General features: G+C 41.7%; 1 protein-coding gene across 7 annotated transcripts in view; it reads left to right on the top strand.

Annotated features, from left to right (window-relative positions):
• Window positions 1–13,786, top strand: part of AOPEP (aminopeptidase O (putative)) — a 413,124-nt gene that overhangs the window by 380,662 nt on the left and 18,676 nt on the right. For all 7 annotated transcript variants that reach the window (XM_069575754.1, XM_069575752.1, XM_069575749.1 and 4 more), the window contains exon 14: window positions 9,014–9,130. In XM_069575754.1, coding sequence (XP_069431855.1) covers window positions 9,014–9,130 — 117 coding nt within the window. The remainder of the gene's footprint in view (window positions 1–9,013; window positions 9,131–13,786) is intronic.

Genomic DNA, 13,786 nt, shown 5'->3' with positions numbered 1-13,786 from the left:
TGATATATTTAAGTTGTGTATTTTGGGGACTTGTTTTGGCTTAGAACTGAGCATCACTTGTGGCTTGAATTTTCATCTGTCGCTATGTAAATTTTCTTTCAGTAGAGTTTTAACCTAAATCACTGAACTGTTGCTTGACAGCTATTCTTGGAGTCATTTTTTTGTATTACTCCGTCTTTCCACGTTGGACATTAAGTCCTTTATTTAAATTTGATAAGAGTATCTGGCATGAAGTAGGTGACACATGATATGAGCAAGATAGGGTTCCACCCCTTAAGGAGTTGCCTTAAAAAGGTACATTCTTTTTATAGAGGTTAAAATATGGTTTTGTTAGAACTCAGCTTTACTTATATAAACTAAAAAGAGAAGGATCCTATTTTTATCCATAAAATTTTAAAGAACTTAATTTCAGTAAATCCTGTTTTTTTTTCCCATCCCACTTGCTAATCACCTGTAAGTAATGGAGGAAACCACTGTTTTCAGACTGACTATCCCTAATCCTTAGGAATATTGTTTAGTCTCTTAAGTCATGTCCAACTCTTTGCAACTTCATGGACTGTCACCCGCCAGACTCCTCTGTCATGCCATTTCCCAAGCAAGAATACTGAAGTGGGTTGCCGTTTACTTCTCCAAGGGATCTTCCTGACTTGGGAATCAAACCTAGGTCTCCTGCATTGGCAGAAGGATGGATTTTTTTTTTTTTTTTTTTACCACTGAGCCACCTGGGAAAGCCTCTGTTTGTGCATATGAACACCTTAATTTTGTGTACATTATAGACCGCTTTTTACCAGGAACGTAGGGCTATACAGAATAAACTCAACTGAATGTTAAAAGAATCTAATGTTGATGCAGTTATTTTCTAGAAGTACTAAATTTGTAACAGATTATCTATCTCTCACAGATTATCTGATTTTGACATATTGGGAGTAATAGCAGAAGTTAAAGAAAGGAAGAAATTCTGGGTTTGAGTGAAATTACAGTTACTGATTTTCCCTTGGGAAAAAACTCTGGAAATATTTGATGGTTCATTTGTATTATAAATGACGACATAAAAATCTGAGCATGTGACCAATGCCATGCTTTATGTGTATTTTCAAAGCATTTGGAAAATTTTAAATTCTTTCTATATTTCCTTGTTTTTTCCTTTTTTATTCTTTATGCCTTATAAACCCTTGTGTTGAGGACTGACTTTGAATAGATTGCAGCAAGGGAAGTGCTCTATAATTCTTTGAATATTTGAGCATTGCTTGCACACAACTTACGTCTTAGATTTAATGGTATTATTCATCTCTGCTTAGAGAATATTGACATCAACACTTTCGAGATCTATGTTGCTTTCAGATATTGTTGTTATGACTAAGAATCTGAGACTGTGATAGATTTCTTGGTGCACACTCCTGCTAGGGGATCTACTTTTAACTAACTGCTTTGCAGAAGACCTTGGTTTCCAGGTCTCTAGCTCAGTACTTTGCTAGAGCATATGCTTTAATCATTTATGCATTTCAGTGCTGAGATTGCAGTATTAAATTTCTTTATAAAGTGGATCTCCTCTCTTTTAAGTAAAGTACTAGGAAATTTTTAACATGATTTAAGAAAAATAGTTCAGCTTGATCTAGAGGCAGAAAAAAACTTTAGGCAGCTCATGTAGGATACTAGGGAAGAAGTTGATGGCAAGAGTTTATTTCTTTTTATGTATCTTTAGAAGGTTATTCACAGAAATCGGCCATAATCTACGTTCTCTTCCTAACTTATCACCCACTTAATAACATTTCTTTCCATTTTAGGATTCTACAGAAACAGTTACATCTCATTCTTTTTAGTAGCTGCTTAATATTCTGTTGTGTGATGGTTATATACCATAGCCATGATTTTGACACACAGATTTTGACTGTCAGTTCTCACAATAAAGGTCTTTTCATATGCTGGGCTTTTGAAAGTCATAAATTAGTTGGTATGCAAACAATTTTGAATTAGAAAATATCACTTTATAACTTAGGAATTCAGATTCATAAAACCTATACTCTTACTTAAGATAAATGTATACTCTTTTGGAAGATAAATTATTAAATACAGTATTAACTTAGATAAGAGCATTAATTCTAAAGAAAGGAAGCAGATTTCTATTGAAAAAACAAACTAAAAACCTGTGAATTCCAGAAGTTAGAAGTATCTGAGTGTTTCGAGTGTTCCAAATTCTTTAGAACGCTTAAGCCCTACATGGAGCAGGAGTGTTGTCCTGACAGGATGAATGGACTGAATCCTTTAGGAATTTATAGTTTCTTCTTCATGACCAATAGTTTTCTTAAGAAGCATAAAATTCAGATCAGGAATGGTATCCCTTTGGCCCCTTTGGTTATTGGTCTGGCAAGTTTCTGAATAGGGAAAGCAGACACAAAGATACCAAGCATCTCTTGTAAAATATTTTGGAATTTTCAGTTTGAGTGTTTACAAAGATTTATTTTCCAAACTGTTATGACATAAACCATTAGTGTACATGATTATAAGAACTGACAAGAGGATTGCATTTTATGTAGTTTAAATAATATGCTTTGTATCAAATTGCATACAGTTTGGCTAATAATATTTTTACAAAAGTTAGGAAAGTGTTAGCGCATGAAAATTTGACCTTTGTAATCTGACATGAGTGAGATTTGAGAATGATTTATGCCAATGAATTATTTCAGATAATCTTTGCTAATAATGGTGTGTATTTTGATCACTGTGGTGTCACTTTTGGAAGCACCAAAACAAAACCATGGCTCAAAACCTTGGTAATCTTTTTCAGCTGCAGCTGTTAGACTTGTTTTTCCCAAAATACAGTATATACTTTTTGTGTGTGTAAAATGGGTTATATAAATATGCTTGAGTTTTCCTAAAATTTGTCTGTAGACATACTGTGTATAAAGATGTTTGATAATCAGAAATACTGATTATGTTGGATAAATATGTCTCTTCATTGATTCCTTTATTTTGAAGAAAATAATTTTCATTTTTCATTATTTTATTTGGTGACTTTGATTGGTTGGCAAATCAAATTTCTGTCCCCAAAATAATATGAACCAGAGACTTCTACTCTTAAATTTGGCAGTTCTTTAAAATGTATTCTTTTTCTTCAACATGGAGAGGATGGTTTTTCTTTCGAAAGTTTTGTTTTCAGGAGCAGTTTAGATCAACTGGGTTTTTCTGCAAGTTTTATACAAGTTGTAATTTTAGACTAAATGTTTTCATTTTATCATGATATTCTCATTGACAACAGATCTTGGCCAGACACTTGCCTATGTATATTTTATTAAATAGTTCATTTTTCTCGCTTAAAAATGTTTATCATTAAGAAAATGACAGATGAAAGATCGGTGATGTGAGGGCCATAGCCCTGGCCAGTGTTTGGAGCAGACAGAGTCAGCTTCAACAGAGTTCTGATACTCTGGATTTTGTGTTTCTTTTTGGATTGTGAGGAAGAACTCTTGTTTTGAGGAACCTCGTAGATTTTATCTTCATTGTACACCATTTTCAAAAATGTATGAAAATTTATACAGTTTAGAGATTTTGACATATTTTATTTTAGTTTGAAACAGCATCTGAAAGATAACTTGATATATTTAAGTTCTGTCTTGTGTCCTTTAGTCAGAGTTCTTTGTTGCTCTTAATAGGAAGAGTATATGAATGAGAACAATTTGCTGTCACACCTGTGGACCTTGGGGGCACCTGAGAGTGTGTAGTTTGGCGGGTATGTTTTCTGAGAAGAGTAAAAAGAAGTTTGTAAGACTTTGGGGGACATCTTACTTAAAAGACCTTTTACATCTGTGGGATTACCTTTTTAATCCAAGGGGCAAAGGACAACTGCTGTCTCTTTTGTGCCTCTATGCCAGAAAATGTGTGACTTTGAAAGGTCAGCCGCCCTGATTCTGGTTTGGACCCTGCTTGTGTTGAATTTGAGCCAGCGTACCGGAGAATTTGAGATTTTCCTCCCTCCCCCATTTCTTCTGTTTTTGTTCAGTGTAAACAGTTCCTGCCGTAGTAACATAGACAAATATAGCAGAGAATGCTTTTCTGGAAGAAGAATGCTCCCTAAGCATTTTTTAACCATTTTTGGGAAGAATTGATCTTTCTGTGTATTTCAGACAAACTGAAAGAGAGGGAGGCTGTTGCTGTAAAGTGAAGTGACATCATACGTATTGCCCCCATTGATCCGCTTTTAGTCTCCAGCCAGGATAAAAGGAAATGGCATCAGGGAGGAAGCATGCTTCATTTAGGCACAGATCCCAGAGTGATAATGGGGTAATAATAGAACTCATGCCACTGTCATTCGGAGGCTGCATTAGTCCCAGGCTCACTCCCCGTCTGGAAGCCTCTCTGAGACTTCCTTCGTGTGCGGCTGCAGCTCACCAGCTGGGCTGCAAGGGGAGGTGCCCGCCTTTGCTTTTGGAGGGGTGCAGCCGTTGACATGGACATTTCCGTGCCCTGGGTTCCTTGTGTTGGTCCCGCCTGTGGAAGGTCAGTAGTGAGATGCGTTTGGGAACATTATCTGATCGAGGCTAGCTGGCCCTTTCAGAGTCCTACTTATGGAAGAAGTGGTGGAGGGGCCTCGGTCGTGTGGGTGGTCTTCAGGGAGCCAGGAGTGAGTGATGCTCCCGTGACAGCAGTAAGAAGCTGCGAGGCTTCGGAAAGAGACAGGGTTTGTTTTCTTTGTGCTCCTTGTAGACTTGGAGGGTGGCTTTGGAAAATCCATATTTTCTTTCCAAGAGCCTGCGTAGAAACCCTTTAGAACTGTTCAGACTTGCGCGGCTTGCCTCAACCCTTAGGTTGACTGGGAAAAAATTACAAGGTAGACTTTTCTTCTCTCTTTGTGCATTTCTGGGTAATTAGCAGTCATGGAATCCTCCATGTTTAGAGCAAGAATACAGACTTCTAAAATTCTTAACAAATCTCATTGTATTGACTTGACCTTCTTTGGTGTTTTGTTTCCTGTGTTCGAGTTAAGTCTGCCAGTGTTGTGAAGTTCTCTATTTCAAGTACCCACATGACTTTGGCACCCCATACCTACTTTGTCTGAGTTTCTGAGGCAGATGCATTTTAAAAATACCAAGCTGGTTTCCATATGGAAAAAATAATAACCCCGTCATGAGTTCCTTGTTTGTGCAAAGGAAAGAACTTTCTATTCCTATCACTGTTGAACTGTGGGTGTGAGTGCTACTAGACCCTCGGAAATAAAGGCAGGTCCTTTCTATCATGTTAGAAGGGGCTGCTTTCTCAGGAGATAATGCGCTGAGCAAGCACTTTATTTTTCTTAATCACTCCACGGTGTGACTAAAGCCGTGTCTGTCTCCACCCCGCTCCGTAGTGCTGTATTAAACACAGTTGGCCTAGAAGTCATGTGAAATTTAATTTGATTTCTACGTGGGTGGGAGTGGAGTGACCCACACAGCATTTCCCAGTGCTGCTGTGCCAGCTGCCAGGGCGGGTGGCGCCCAGCACTGTGTCTGCGCTCGATTGCTCATGTATAATATCTCTCAGTTGCTTTGCAAACATTTTAGTTTATTACTTAGTGCTTCTTTTTCATTATAGGGTGGTTTTATAGGGAGTAAATGTTTATTTTACAAAGAGAAATGTGCTGTATTAAAGTGAGCGACTTACCACATTTTTGCTTTAATATCCTCTTTTCAATCTTTAATCTTATGTGAAAATTATGTAATGTTTACTCACTCATTTGTGAGTGAAGGATACTGAATTAGTTTTGTTTTCTGTGTACTGAAATAGCATTTGATCACTGATTTGAAATACACCCCCCCCCCATTAGAAGAGTTACAGTTGAAAGCCAGATGGCTACAAGTTGTTTACTGAAAGTCATTTGCACAAGTCCATTCTGAAGAATGCTGCACATTATGGAGGAATGTTCTCCTTCTCTGTGTTGGTCCTTGGTGCCTCTGCTTGCCTCTGAACAAGCCGGTTCTTGCATCAGTCATGGGATGCCTTAGTGAAGGAGGAGGGAGAGCTGGTGGGGTGTGTGCATGCCTGCTCTTTACCTTTCTCCAATTAAAGTAAATTAAACTTAACAAATAACCGCCCAGGCTTGACTCCCCTCCCTTCCCTCTTGGCTGCCCATCTTAAGTCAGGGGGCTTAGTCTTAAGTATTTTTCCATGGTGTAAAATTAGGAGAGGACAGAAACTTGCAGAGATCCTCTTGATTCTGTTTCTCTGTGCAGGTATGTATGAACTTTTTGTTTATAAGGAAACTGCAAGAGAGGTAAAAGTGTGAATCCAGATATTTTGATAGGATCACATATCAGTAACTCTGACTTTGAAGTGGAGTTGATTGGTTAAATCCAGTTAGGGTAAGTTGAAGACCAAACTGGTCATCTTAGCCAGGGTTTTTTTTCCTCCCTGGGTCTCTCTAGTCTAAACCAAATCCTCAACTGACAATAGGCCTCTTTGTAAGCTCAGGCATATAATAGGGAGATGCTTTTCTTTCTACTCCTTCCTTCTCTGTAATTCCACAAATTGGCTGGGCTTGTTCCTGCTGCGTTTAGTTAGTGACTGAGGCCCCCCACCCCCAGGTGATGGGTGTTCTGTGCTGTGTCAGGCTGGGCCTTTCCGTAGAAGCTGTCTTCTTGCGTAGCTGTGGCTACCCTGATTTGGCTGCCTGTGGAAGCACTGCTTATCAATTTTGAGAGTGCTCATGGGGCTGCAGGACTGGCCAGCCATTCTGACCTGATCTGGGGACACCCCCCACCCTGCGCCTGTACAGGCAGGTGGGCTGCTGCTGGACAGGCACCAGCCAGGCCACTGCAGTTGGTGGGGTGGGGTGGGGGGGAGTTGGGGGTGGAGGCACGTGGAGCACGTTTTGGGAAGGGATGTAGCCATGGGATGGGGACTGACCATTTTGAGGAGAAAGAATAGACTCGGTGAGAAGGGTTCAAGTGCAGGAGGGCAGTCAGGGAGTGGCCTTAGCGGGGAATGAGGGTTACAATCAGGGCTGGGGCTGAAGGTTTAGCCTCCACCAGAGGAAAGCCCCTCTTGGAACGTAGGGAAGGAAGATCCAGAGAGGGAGACTGCAGGGAAATGGATGGGAAAGAGCGTGAGGGAACCTGGGGTGCCGGGGCGCACACGGAGTCTCAGCTCTGCTTCCTGGTCAGGAGTGCCAGAGGCTGGGTGAGATGCCTCCCTCTGCCCGGGGCCACGAGGGCCCGCTGGCCAAGTGCTCATCGTGTGAATGGTGTACAAGGGTATGGTATGGATGCTCCACAGCAGCTGTGGTTCTGGACTTGGTCTGTTTTATAAAACAGATTTAATAACAAGATATTTAAAGTAGCCTCCTGTGTCTGAAACTGTAGAAAATGAAAACTGGCTTTTTGGTCCTGGTCATTATGTTGTAAATGATATCTTTAAAGCATCTTACAAACACAATAGTTTTAATGGAAGGAAATTAAGTGTTCTCCTGTATAACCTCACAGGGTCAGTGCTGAGTTGTAACCATGTTTTTGCTGAAGCACCTTTCAGTCTGTCAGCCTGAGAGAGGATCCACCCTTGACTCTTTAGCAGATGGAGTGATGTTATGAAATGAAAATAGCCAAGAATCAAGTGTTGTGCCTTTGTGTCCGTCTGTCTAGAGGGAAGTGGGGGTTTTATTAGACCTTAGGAAAGTGAGATGAGAAAATAATGGAAAGTGCTGTCTTTGTGGAATTCCATGGTAAATGTCATGTATGCGGTCTCTACTGGGCTTTCCTACAAGCATGGTTTGGAAAAGTGTGTATGTGAATGGAGGCAGGAGGCAGAGGCGGAGTGCACACTTGGGGGCTGAACGGTAAAGAGAGGATGGGGGAGAAACCAATAATTTTAAAAATTTCTTTTAGAGAACAAAGTAGAGATTAAAATCCAGGTGTTCTTGCGAATATTCTATTGCTATAGTATTGACTTTCAGAACTGTAAATTTGGGTTAGTTGACAAGGATTATCTGGGCATAGGTAGGAATGGAGAAAAGCTAAATGTCGAGAATAGTGGAATTCATAGTAATTCTTTTAAAACCTTCATTTTAGAATAAATATTTTTTGGTTCCTACCAGAGGCATCTTAAATTGATTTCTTGTTTTTCTTTTGTCAGTAGTTTGAGTTCTGTTCTGTGCTAGAGGCTGGTCTAGGAACTGGTAGAGTGAGTAAGACAGATATGTTAAGTTCTTGGATTTCACAAGTATTGTTTCTTCACAGATTAGTTTGTGTTATTTTTGAGCTATTAATATATAAAAACATCTTCCTCTTTTTGTCTTTAAATGGTAATGCCATTTTTACTTACCCTGTATGAAACTCAGGAATGTGAGTGACCTTGTGTAGGTGGGGTGGGTGAGTGTATGTATGTATATAATCACACATAACAACCTTTTTTCTGATGGAATAGTAAACGTACAGTTTTTATAATTGGTTATGAGACATGGCTCTAAGTTTTATTGCATGCTTTTTATTTCTTGGTGTACATTTGCAAGATTTATATTTTAAAGAAGGAAATAAGAAAGTTGCTTCTTATTTCTGTTAAACTTTCATGTGTTTACCTAAAATCAGATGGTTTCTTGAGTATCTGTCTAGGCTAAATGACATTTTTTGGCATATGCATCCTGTAAAGAAAAAGATCTAATAAAACCATGGCAATGTTTTAAGATAAGCATAGTTTTTATCATTCACGGTGTATATGTACATTGTCATCACACTGTACATCTAAAAAAAAAATTCATGGTGTACAACCTAAAAAAAAGATAAACACAGTTTTGATCTGCCCTTAAATATAGAACTTTCATGAAAAACCCAAGGAAAGTAAGACTTCATCAGGCGCCGGAATGCAGTGTCTTTGGAGAAGCAGTGTAAACCTTGAGGTTTTACCAGAGTCAGGTCTCCAGTCTTGCCATGTTTCAGACAGTCACTGCAAGTGCCCAGGTTACCCTGGTTTGGCTGGCTTTGGTCTGAACATTTGGGCTTAATATCTTGTAAGCTGAATGGCATCTTCACAGGCTGTGTGGTTTTGTCCTCAGCTTCTTCCAGACCAACTGGTCTTGCTTTTGGAGCATCTCTTGGAGCAGAAGACTGTGACTCCACGAACTCTGCAAAGCCTTGAGAGGACGTACCACCTCTCGGAGCAGGATGCTGAGGTAAGAAGAACACCCTCAGGGTTTAAACCGTGGGCCCTCACTGCTGGTGAAGGTTGATGGCCCCATTGTGTCCCAAACTGTTGAAACTGCTTCCCTGGTTGTGCGTGCTCCAGTAGGGGCCTCTGACCCTGGTCATTACCACGGCGTTTTTAAGTCCTGAGTTTCCCCCCCTTTCCTCTTAAATTGTTAAGACAGACGTAAGTCTCCTGAAGGAATGAGCGGATGAACGGAAGGTTTCTGAATTATGAACTTGGGTGCATCGTCGTGTGCATGACGGTGGCGCCGTCCTGTTGCATATTAAGGAAACTTGGCTCAGACGCGCAGAGCTTCTTGGTTGCATTCAGTTAGAACAGGAAGGGAGCCATGTGTAAAGGAAATGAAAACTAAATCTTAACAGCCGTGGTTTGAAAAGCAAAATTGGATGCTTGTGGGAAAGCAATATGATGTGGTCCTTAATATCTTTTAGCTTATTATGAAGAATGCAATGTGAATCCTAAGATGAGTTCCAGGGTCTTTTTTTAATACATAAAATAATAAATAATGTATTTAGTCATCTTAAGTAAAAAAACCCACACAGAAAAATTCTCTTATATAAAACTCTTAAAAAGCAAACATATTTGATTTCTGTTCATTTGAGAATAAATGAACGTTTGAAAGCTGCACAGTCTAGTATGGTGGCCATTAGCCCATGTAGCTGTTGGGCACTTGGCCTGTGGCTGTTGTGCTGAAATACGTGGGTTCTGAAGTCATAGTATAAAGAGAAGCGGAATGTCTTAGTAATTTCTCCTTATCGATTACAGTGTCAGAATGATATTTTGGACATGTTGGGTTAAATAAAATATTATTAAAATTATTTTCACAATTATGGAATAAGTCAAGAAAAGCCTGCTCATTATTAGATTAAAAGGTAAGATTGGCATTTGTTATACATTTAAAAACCCTCACATAAATTCAGGAGTTAATTGAAAAACTCCAGAGGAAACATATGTAGCTTTTTACCCATCTCAGCACAGATCAAACATGCAACTGTTGCTGTTTATTTCAGCTCTTATATTTTTGTTTATAGGAGATTCCAAATGCCAGCCTGTTATTTTTAATTAGTGTTTAAAAGAGGTTTCTATTTATAGGCATGAGGTTATGCTTTAATCAGGACTGAATACCGCTGAAATGCCAGGCCCCAGTGACGGGCAGTGGGCAGACGAAGGCGGGAGGATCAAAGCAGGTGCCAGGCACCTGTCACTCCTCACCAGAAGCTGGGAAGTGGGAGATCCTGTTTTCCCCCATTCCTCTTGGCATAAACATAAAGCACATTGTGTCTCTAACTTACAGATCAACTTTGTTGCTATAGGTAACTTCTCAAACCTTTGAGAAACATAACCAGTTTTATTTTGGCTGCTTGTTTTGTGTCTCAGACTGCACTGTGATGTCCAAAGCCAGAGCAGTCTCTTCAGGCTTGGCTGTTTGGTGTTGAGAGACTGGGGTCTGGGGGAGGCTTTGGTTGGTTTAAGTAACTGGCCTGGTCCATGCATTTCACAGATCCTCGCTCTGCCAGGCACTAGGGATATAGCAGTGGCGAGGGTTCATCCTCAGCAGGCTGGGATTCTTTGGAAAAACAGCTCACTAGTAAATGAACAGGATAGTTCCATATAAGAGCGTCAAAGGAGGTTACAAGTGAAAGTGAGCTCAGTGTCTCTAGACAGACTTCAGGAAAGGCCACAAGAAAAGGTGACTTTCAAGCCAGGACCTAAGGGCAAGAAGGAGTTGGCCGCACAGAGCCAGGGGCTCCAGGAGTGATTTCCATTCAGAGCTGGCAGCATGACGTGCCAGGAGAGGGCTCAGCAGACTTCCTGTAAAGGAGCAGATTTTAATATTTCAGGCCATGCTGTTAACAGCTGCCTTAGTATGTCAGCAAACAGAAGTGCCTGTGTTTCAGTAAAGTTGTTTATGGACCCTGAAACTTGAATTTCATATAGTTACCACATCTCAAGAGAATTCTTTTTGTTAGGTGTTCCTTTTTAAAGCTATTCTAAAACATCCACAGCACTCTTAGATGTGGGCTGGTTTGGCCTGCCCCATCCTGAGTTTGTTGACCCCTGCCCTGGGGCCAGTAGGATTGAGGTCAGGGGTGGATAGGGCCCGGATTAGGGCCTTAGGGCCCTGAGGCCTAACATACCGCTGCCTTGCCCCCTTCCCAGGCCTTCTGAGGCCCTGGCATCTGGTCAGTTACACTGACAGCATGTTTCACGGTGAGGTTTCCTTGAAACATCACTCAGAACAAGGAAAGCAATAGGATATTGGCCAACCAGAGTGTTTTCTAGAAACTTCGTTAGTTTAAGTGTGATTTGCTGTGACACTGATTAGCAGGAATTTTGTTGACTAACCATCTGCCTTTATTTTAAGTGACAGGACATTTCATGGGAGAAAGAATTATTTGCTGGAAAAATGAGGATTCTGACTTTATTCTTGGTGCTTCTCCTTGACCAAACATATAGTTCCCTTTCAGTTATTATCAGGACTTTTAAATATGTAATACATAGCGGTCATTCAAAACGTGGCTGAGATGCTGGACTGTGGCAGGTTGTGTGTGGAGCATCCTTATGGAAAATGGCTCCAAAGGTAACTTCCTGGCAAGGAACCGTGTGAGTTATGGAGCTGACACTCTTGTTCAGGGTGCTGCCACAGGCCCTGGGACCATGATGCTGAGTTAGGTGTCTGTGCAGAAGACTTCAGCCCAGGACGGCCGGGGTGGGGTTGGGGGGCGTCTGGCATAGAAGCAGGGAGTGCTTATGACAGCAGGGGGTTTCCTCACTTTTCCAGGAGGTGGATAAAGCGCATCCCCGCTCCCACCACTCCTCGGACCAGCATTTCTCCTAAAAGCATAGATGTGAGGTGACTTTTTGAGAAGGTGAGCCTGCTCTTGCCATAGCTCATTTAATCCCCTGATTTCCCAACGCTGCGAAACTCTCTCCTTGGTGGAGCAGCATGTTCTTGCTGGACCAGACGTCTGGACTGTGCGAGAAGCCTGTGCTCCAGGCCCTCTGTTTAGTAGGTGCTGTATCTTCTCGGCTGTCACGCTCGCTTGTCCTTCCCTCCCACCTTCTTTGTGTGGGTGGGCTGGTGCTGTCTCCCTGGGAAGTTTTATTTTAATGACTGTCCTGGCGTAGCTCAGTATTTGTATTAGTTGTGTTGCTTCTGTGTTTCGGTTGTGTTCACAGAATGTCCAGTCTTGGTCAGGGTTTCTGGGTGTGGCAGCCAGGCTGATGTTGTTTGCCAGCTGTTTGCTTGTCGAGGGCACACGTTTCCACGTTAACGTGCGTCTTGTCCTCTGTGTGCTGCGTCACGTGGTGTGAGTACACAGGTCTGCCCTGCAGGGAGGGACACGTGTGTTCAGCATCTTAAAAGGAAACGTGCATGCGGGCACACGTAATAAGCTGGGCACGGTGACGCGTGTCATCTTGGCCCGTTCTCCGCCTTGCCTCGACACTCTTGTTGCCGCCATCTGAAAACTGGGGCATTGTTGGGGGAATGTTTGCATTCCTTAGCCTAGAAAGTAGTACTAGCTACAGGAGTAGTTACCATATTTTACCTCCTCAATCAAAGAAACCTCTAGCCATATGCTGGGCTGCTTTAAACTAGGTCAGAAAATGAACTGAAAGGGAAACTTAGTTCATAGAAATGCATTGTCTATAGTTTCTGAGCATATTGGTTCAAACAAAGAACCCATAAAGGTTTTTATTTTTATTTTATTTTTTTAACAAAAATCAAGGTTTTGTGGCTTTAAATGATTTTATTTTTGGCTGTGCTGGGTCTTGGTTGCTGCGGGGGGTTTTGCTAGTAGCAGTGAGCGGGCGCTGCTCTCCAGCTGTGGCATGCGGGCTTCTCTCTGCGGTGGCTTCTCATTGTGGGGCACGGACTCCAGGGTACACAGGCTTCAGCAGTTGCAGCTCCCATGCTCTAGAGCACAGGCTCAATAGTTTGTGGCACACAGGCTTACGGTTCTGTGGACTCTTCTCAGATCAGGGATCAAATCCAGTCTCCTGCATTGGCAGGTGGATTCTTTACCAGGGAAGGTGGATTTTTTACCAGGGAAGCCCCATAAAGGTTTTAAAATATACAACTGATTCTTGAAATAAAAGGTATTTTCTAAGATCCCTTTTAAAATCATTTCCTGCCTGCTTTAGCAGGTCTGCTCAGCTGTGAAAATAGCCTTTCCATGTTAACAAGATGAGGCTCCATGCACCTTGGCTCTGTGTGACCTTTGTCCCCAAGAGCCCCAGAGCTGACCTTGAAGCAACTTTATTTCCATAGACTGCAGTTCCGCACTTCAAAACTGGGGTACCCCTCGGGTGAGAAAATTCAGAGACAGCCACTCACTGTTTAATCTGGCTTGGATGGGAGTGGTGGGGTGTTAGAAAGTTCCCCCACGGTACCATGCTCAGCTCTGATGTATCATTTAGTAGGCTGAGCCAGAAAATTAATTTTCTGGGAGAGGTCATTATCAGCACCAGGTCTTCCCATCATTGTATTTGGGGAAGCACTGTTGGTTGAAAGGAAAAGGCCGCCTGGGTTAGGTTGTGGTGGGAAGGAGTGAGCACTGTTTCTCCATCTGCCCCTGGCCCTAACCTGTGTTCAGTGGGGCTGCTTTCCCAGATACAT

Source organism: Ovis canadensis, chromosome 2 (genome assembly GCF_042477335.2).
Source record: "Ovis canadensis isolate MfBH-ARS-UI-01 breed Bighorn chromosome 2, ARS-UI_OviCan_v2, whole genome shotgun sequence".
Lineage (NCBI taxonomy): Eukaryota > Metazoa > Chordata > Mammalia > Artiodactyla > Bovidae > Ovis > Ovis canadensis.
The sequence above is the reverse complement of the archived record's forward strand: the minus strand, read 5'-3'. Positions and strand labels throughout refer to the sequence as shown.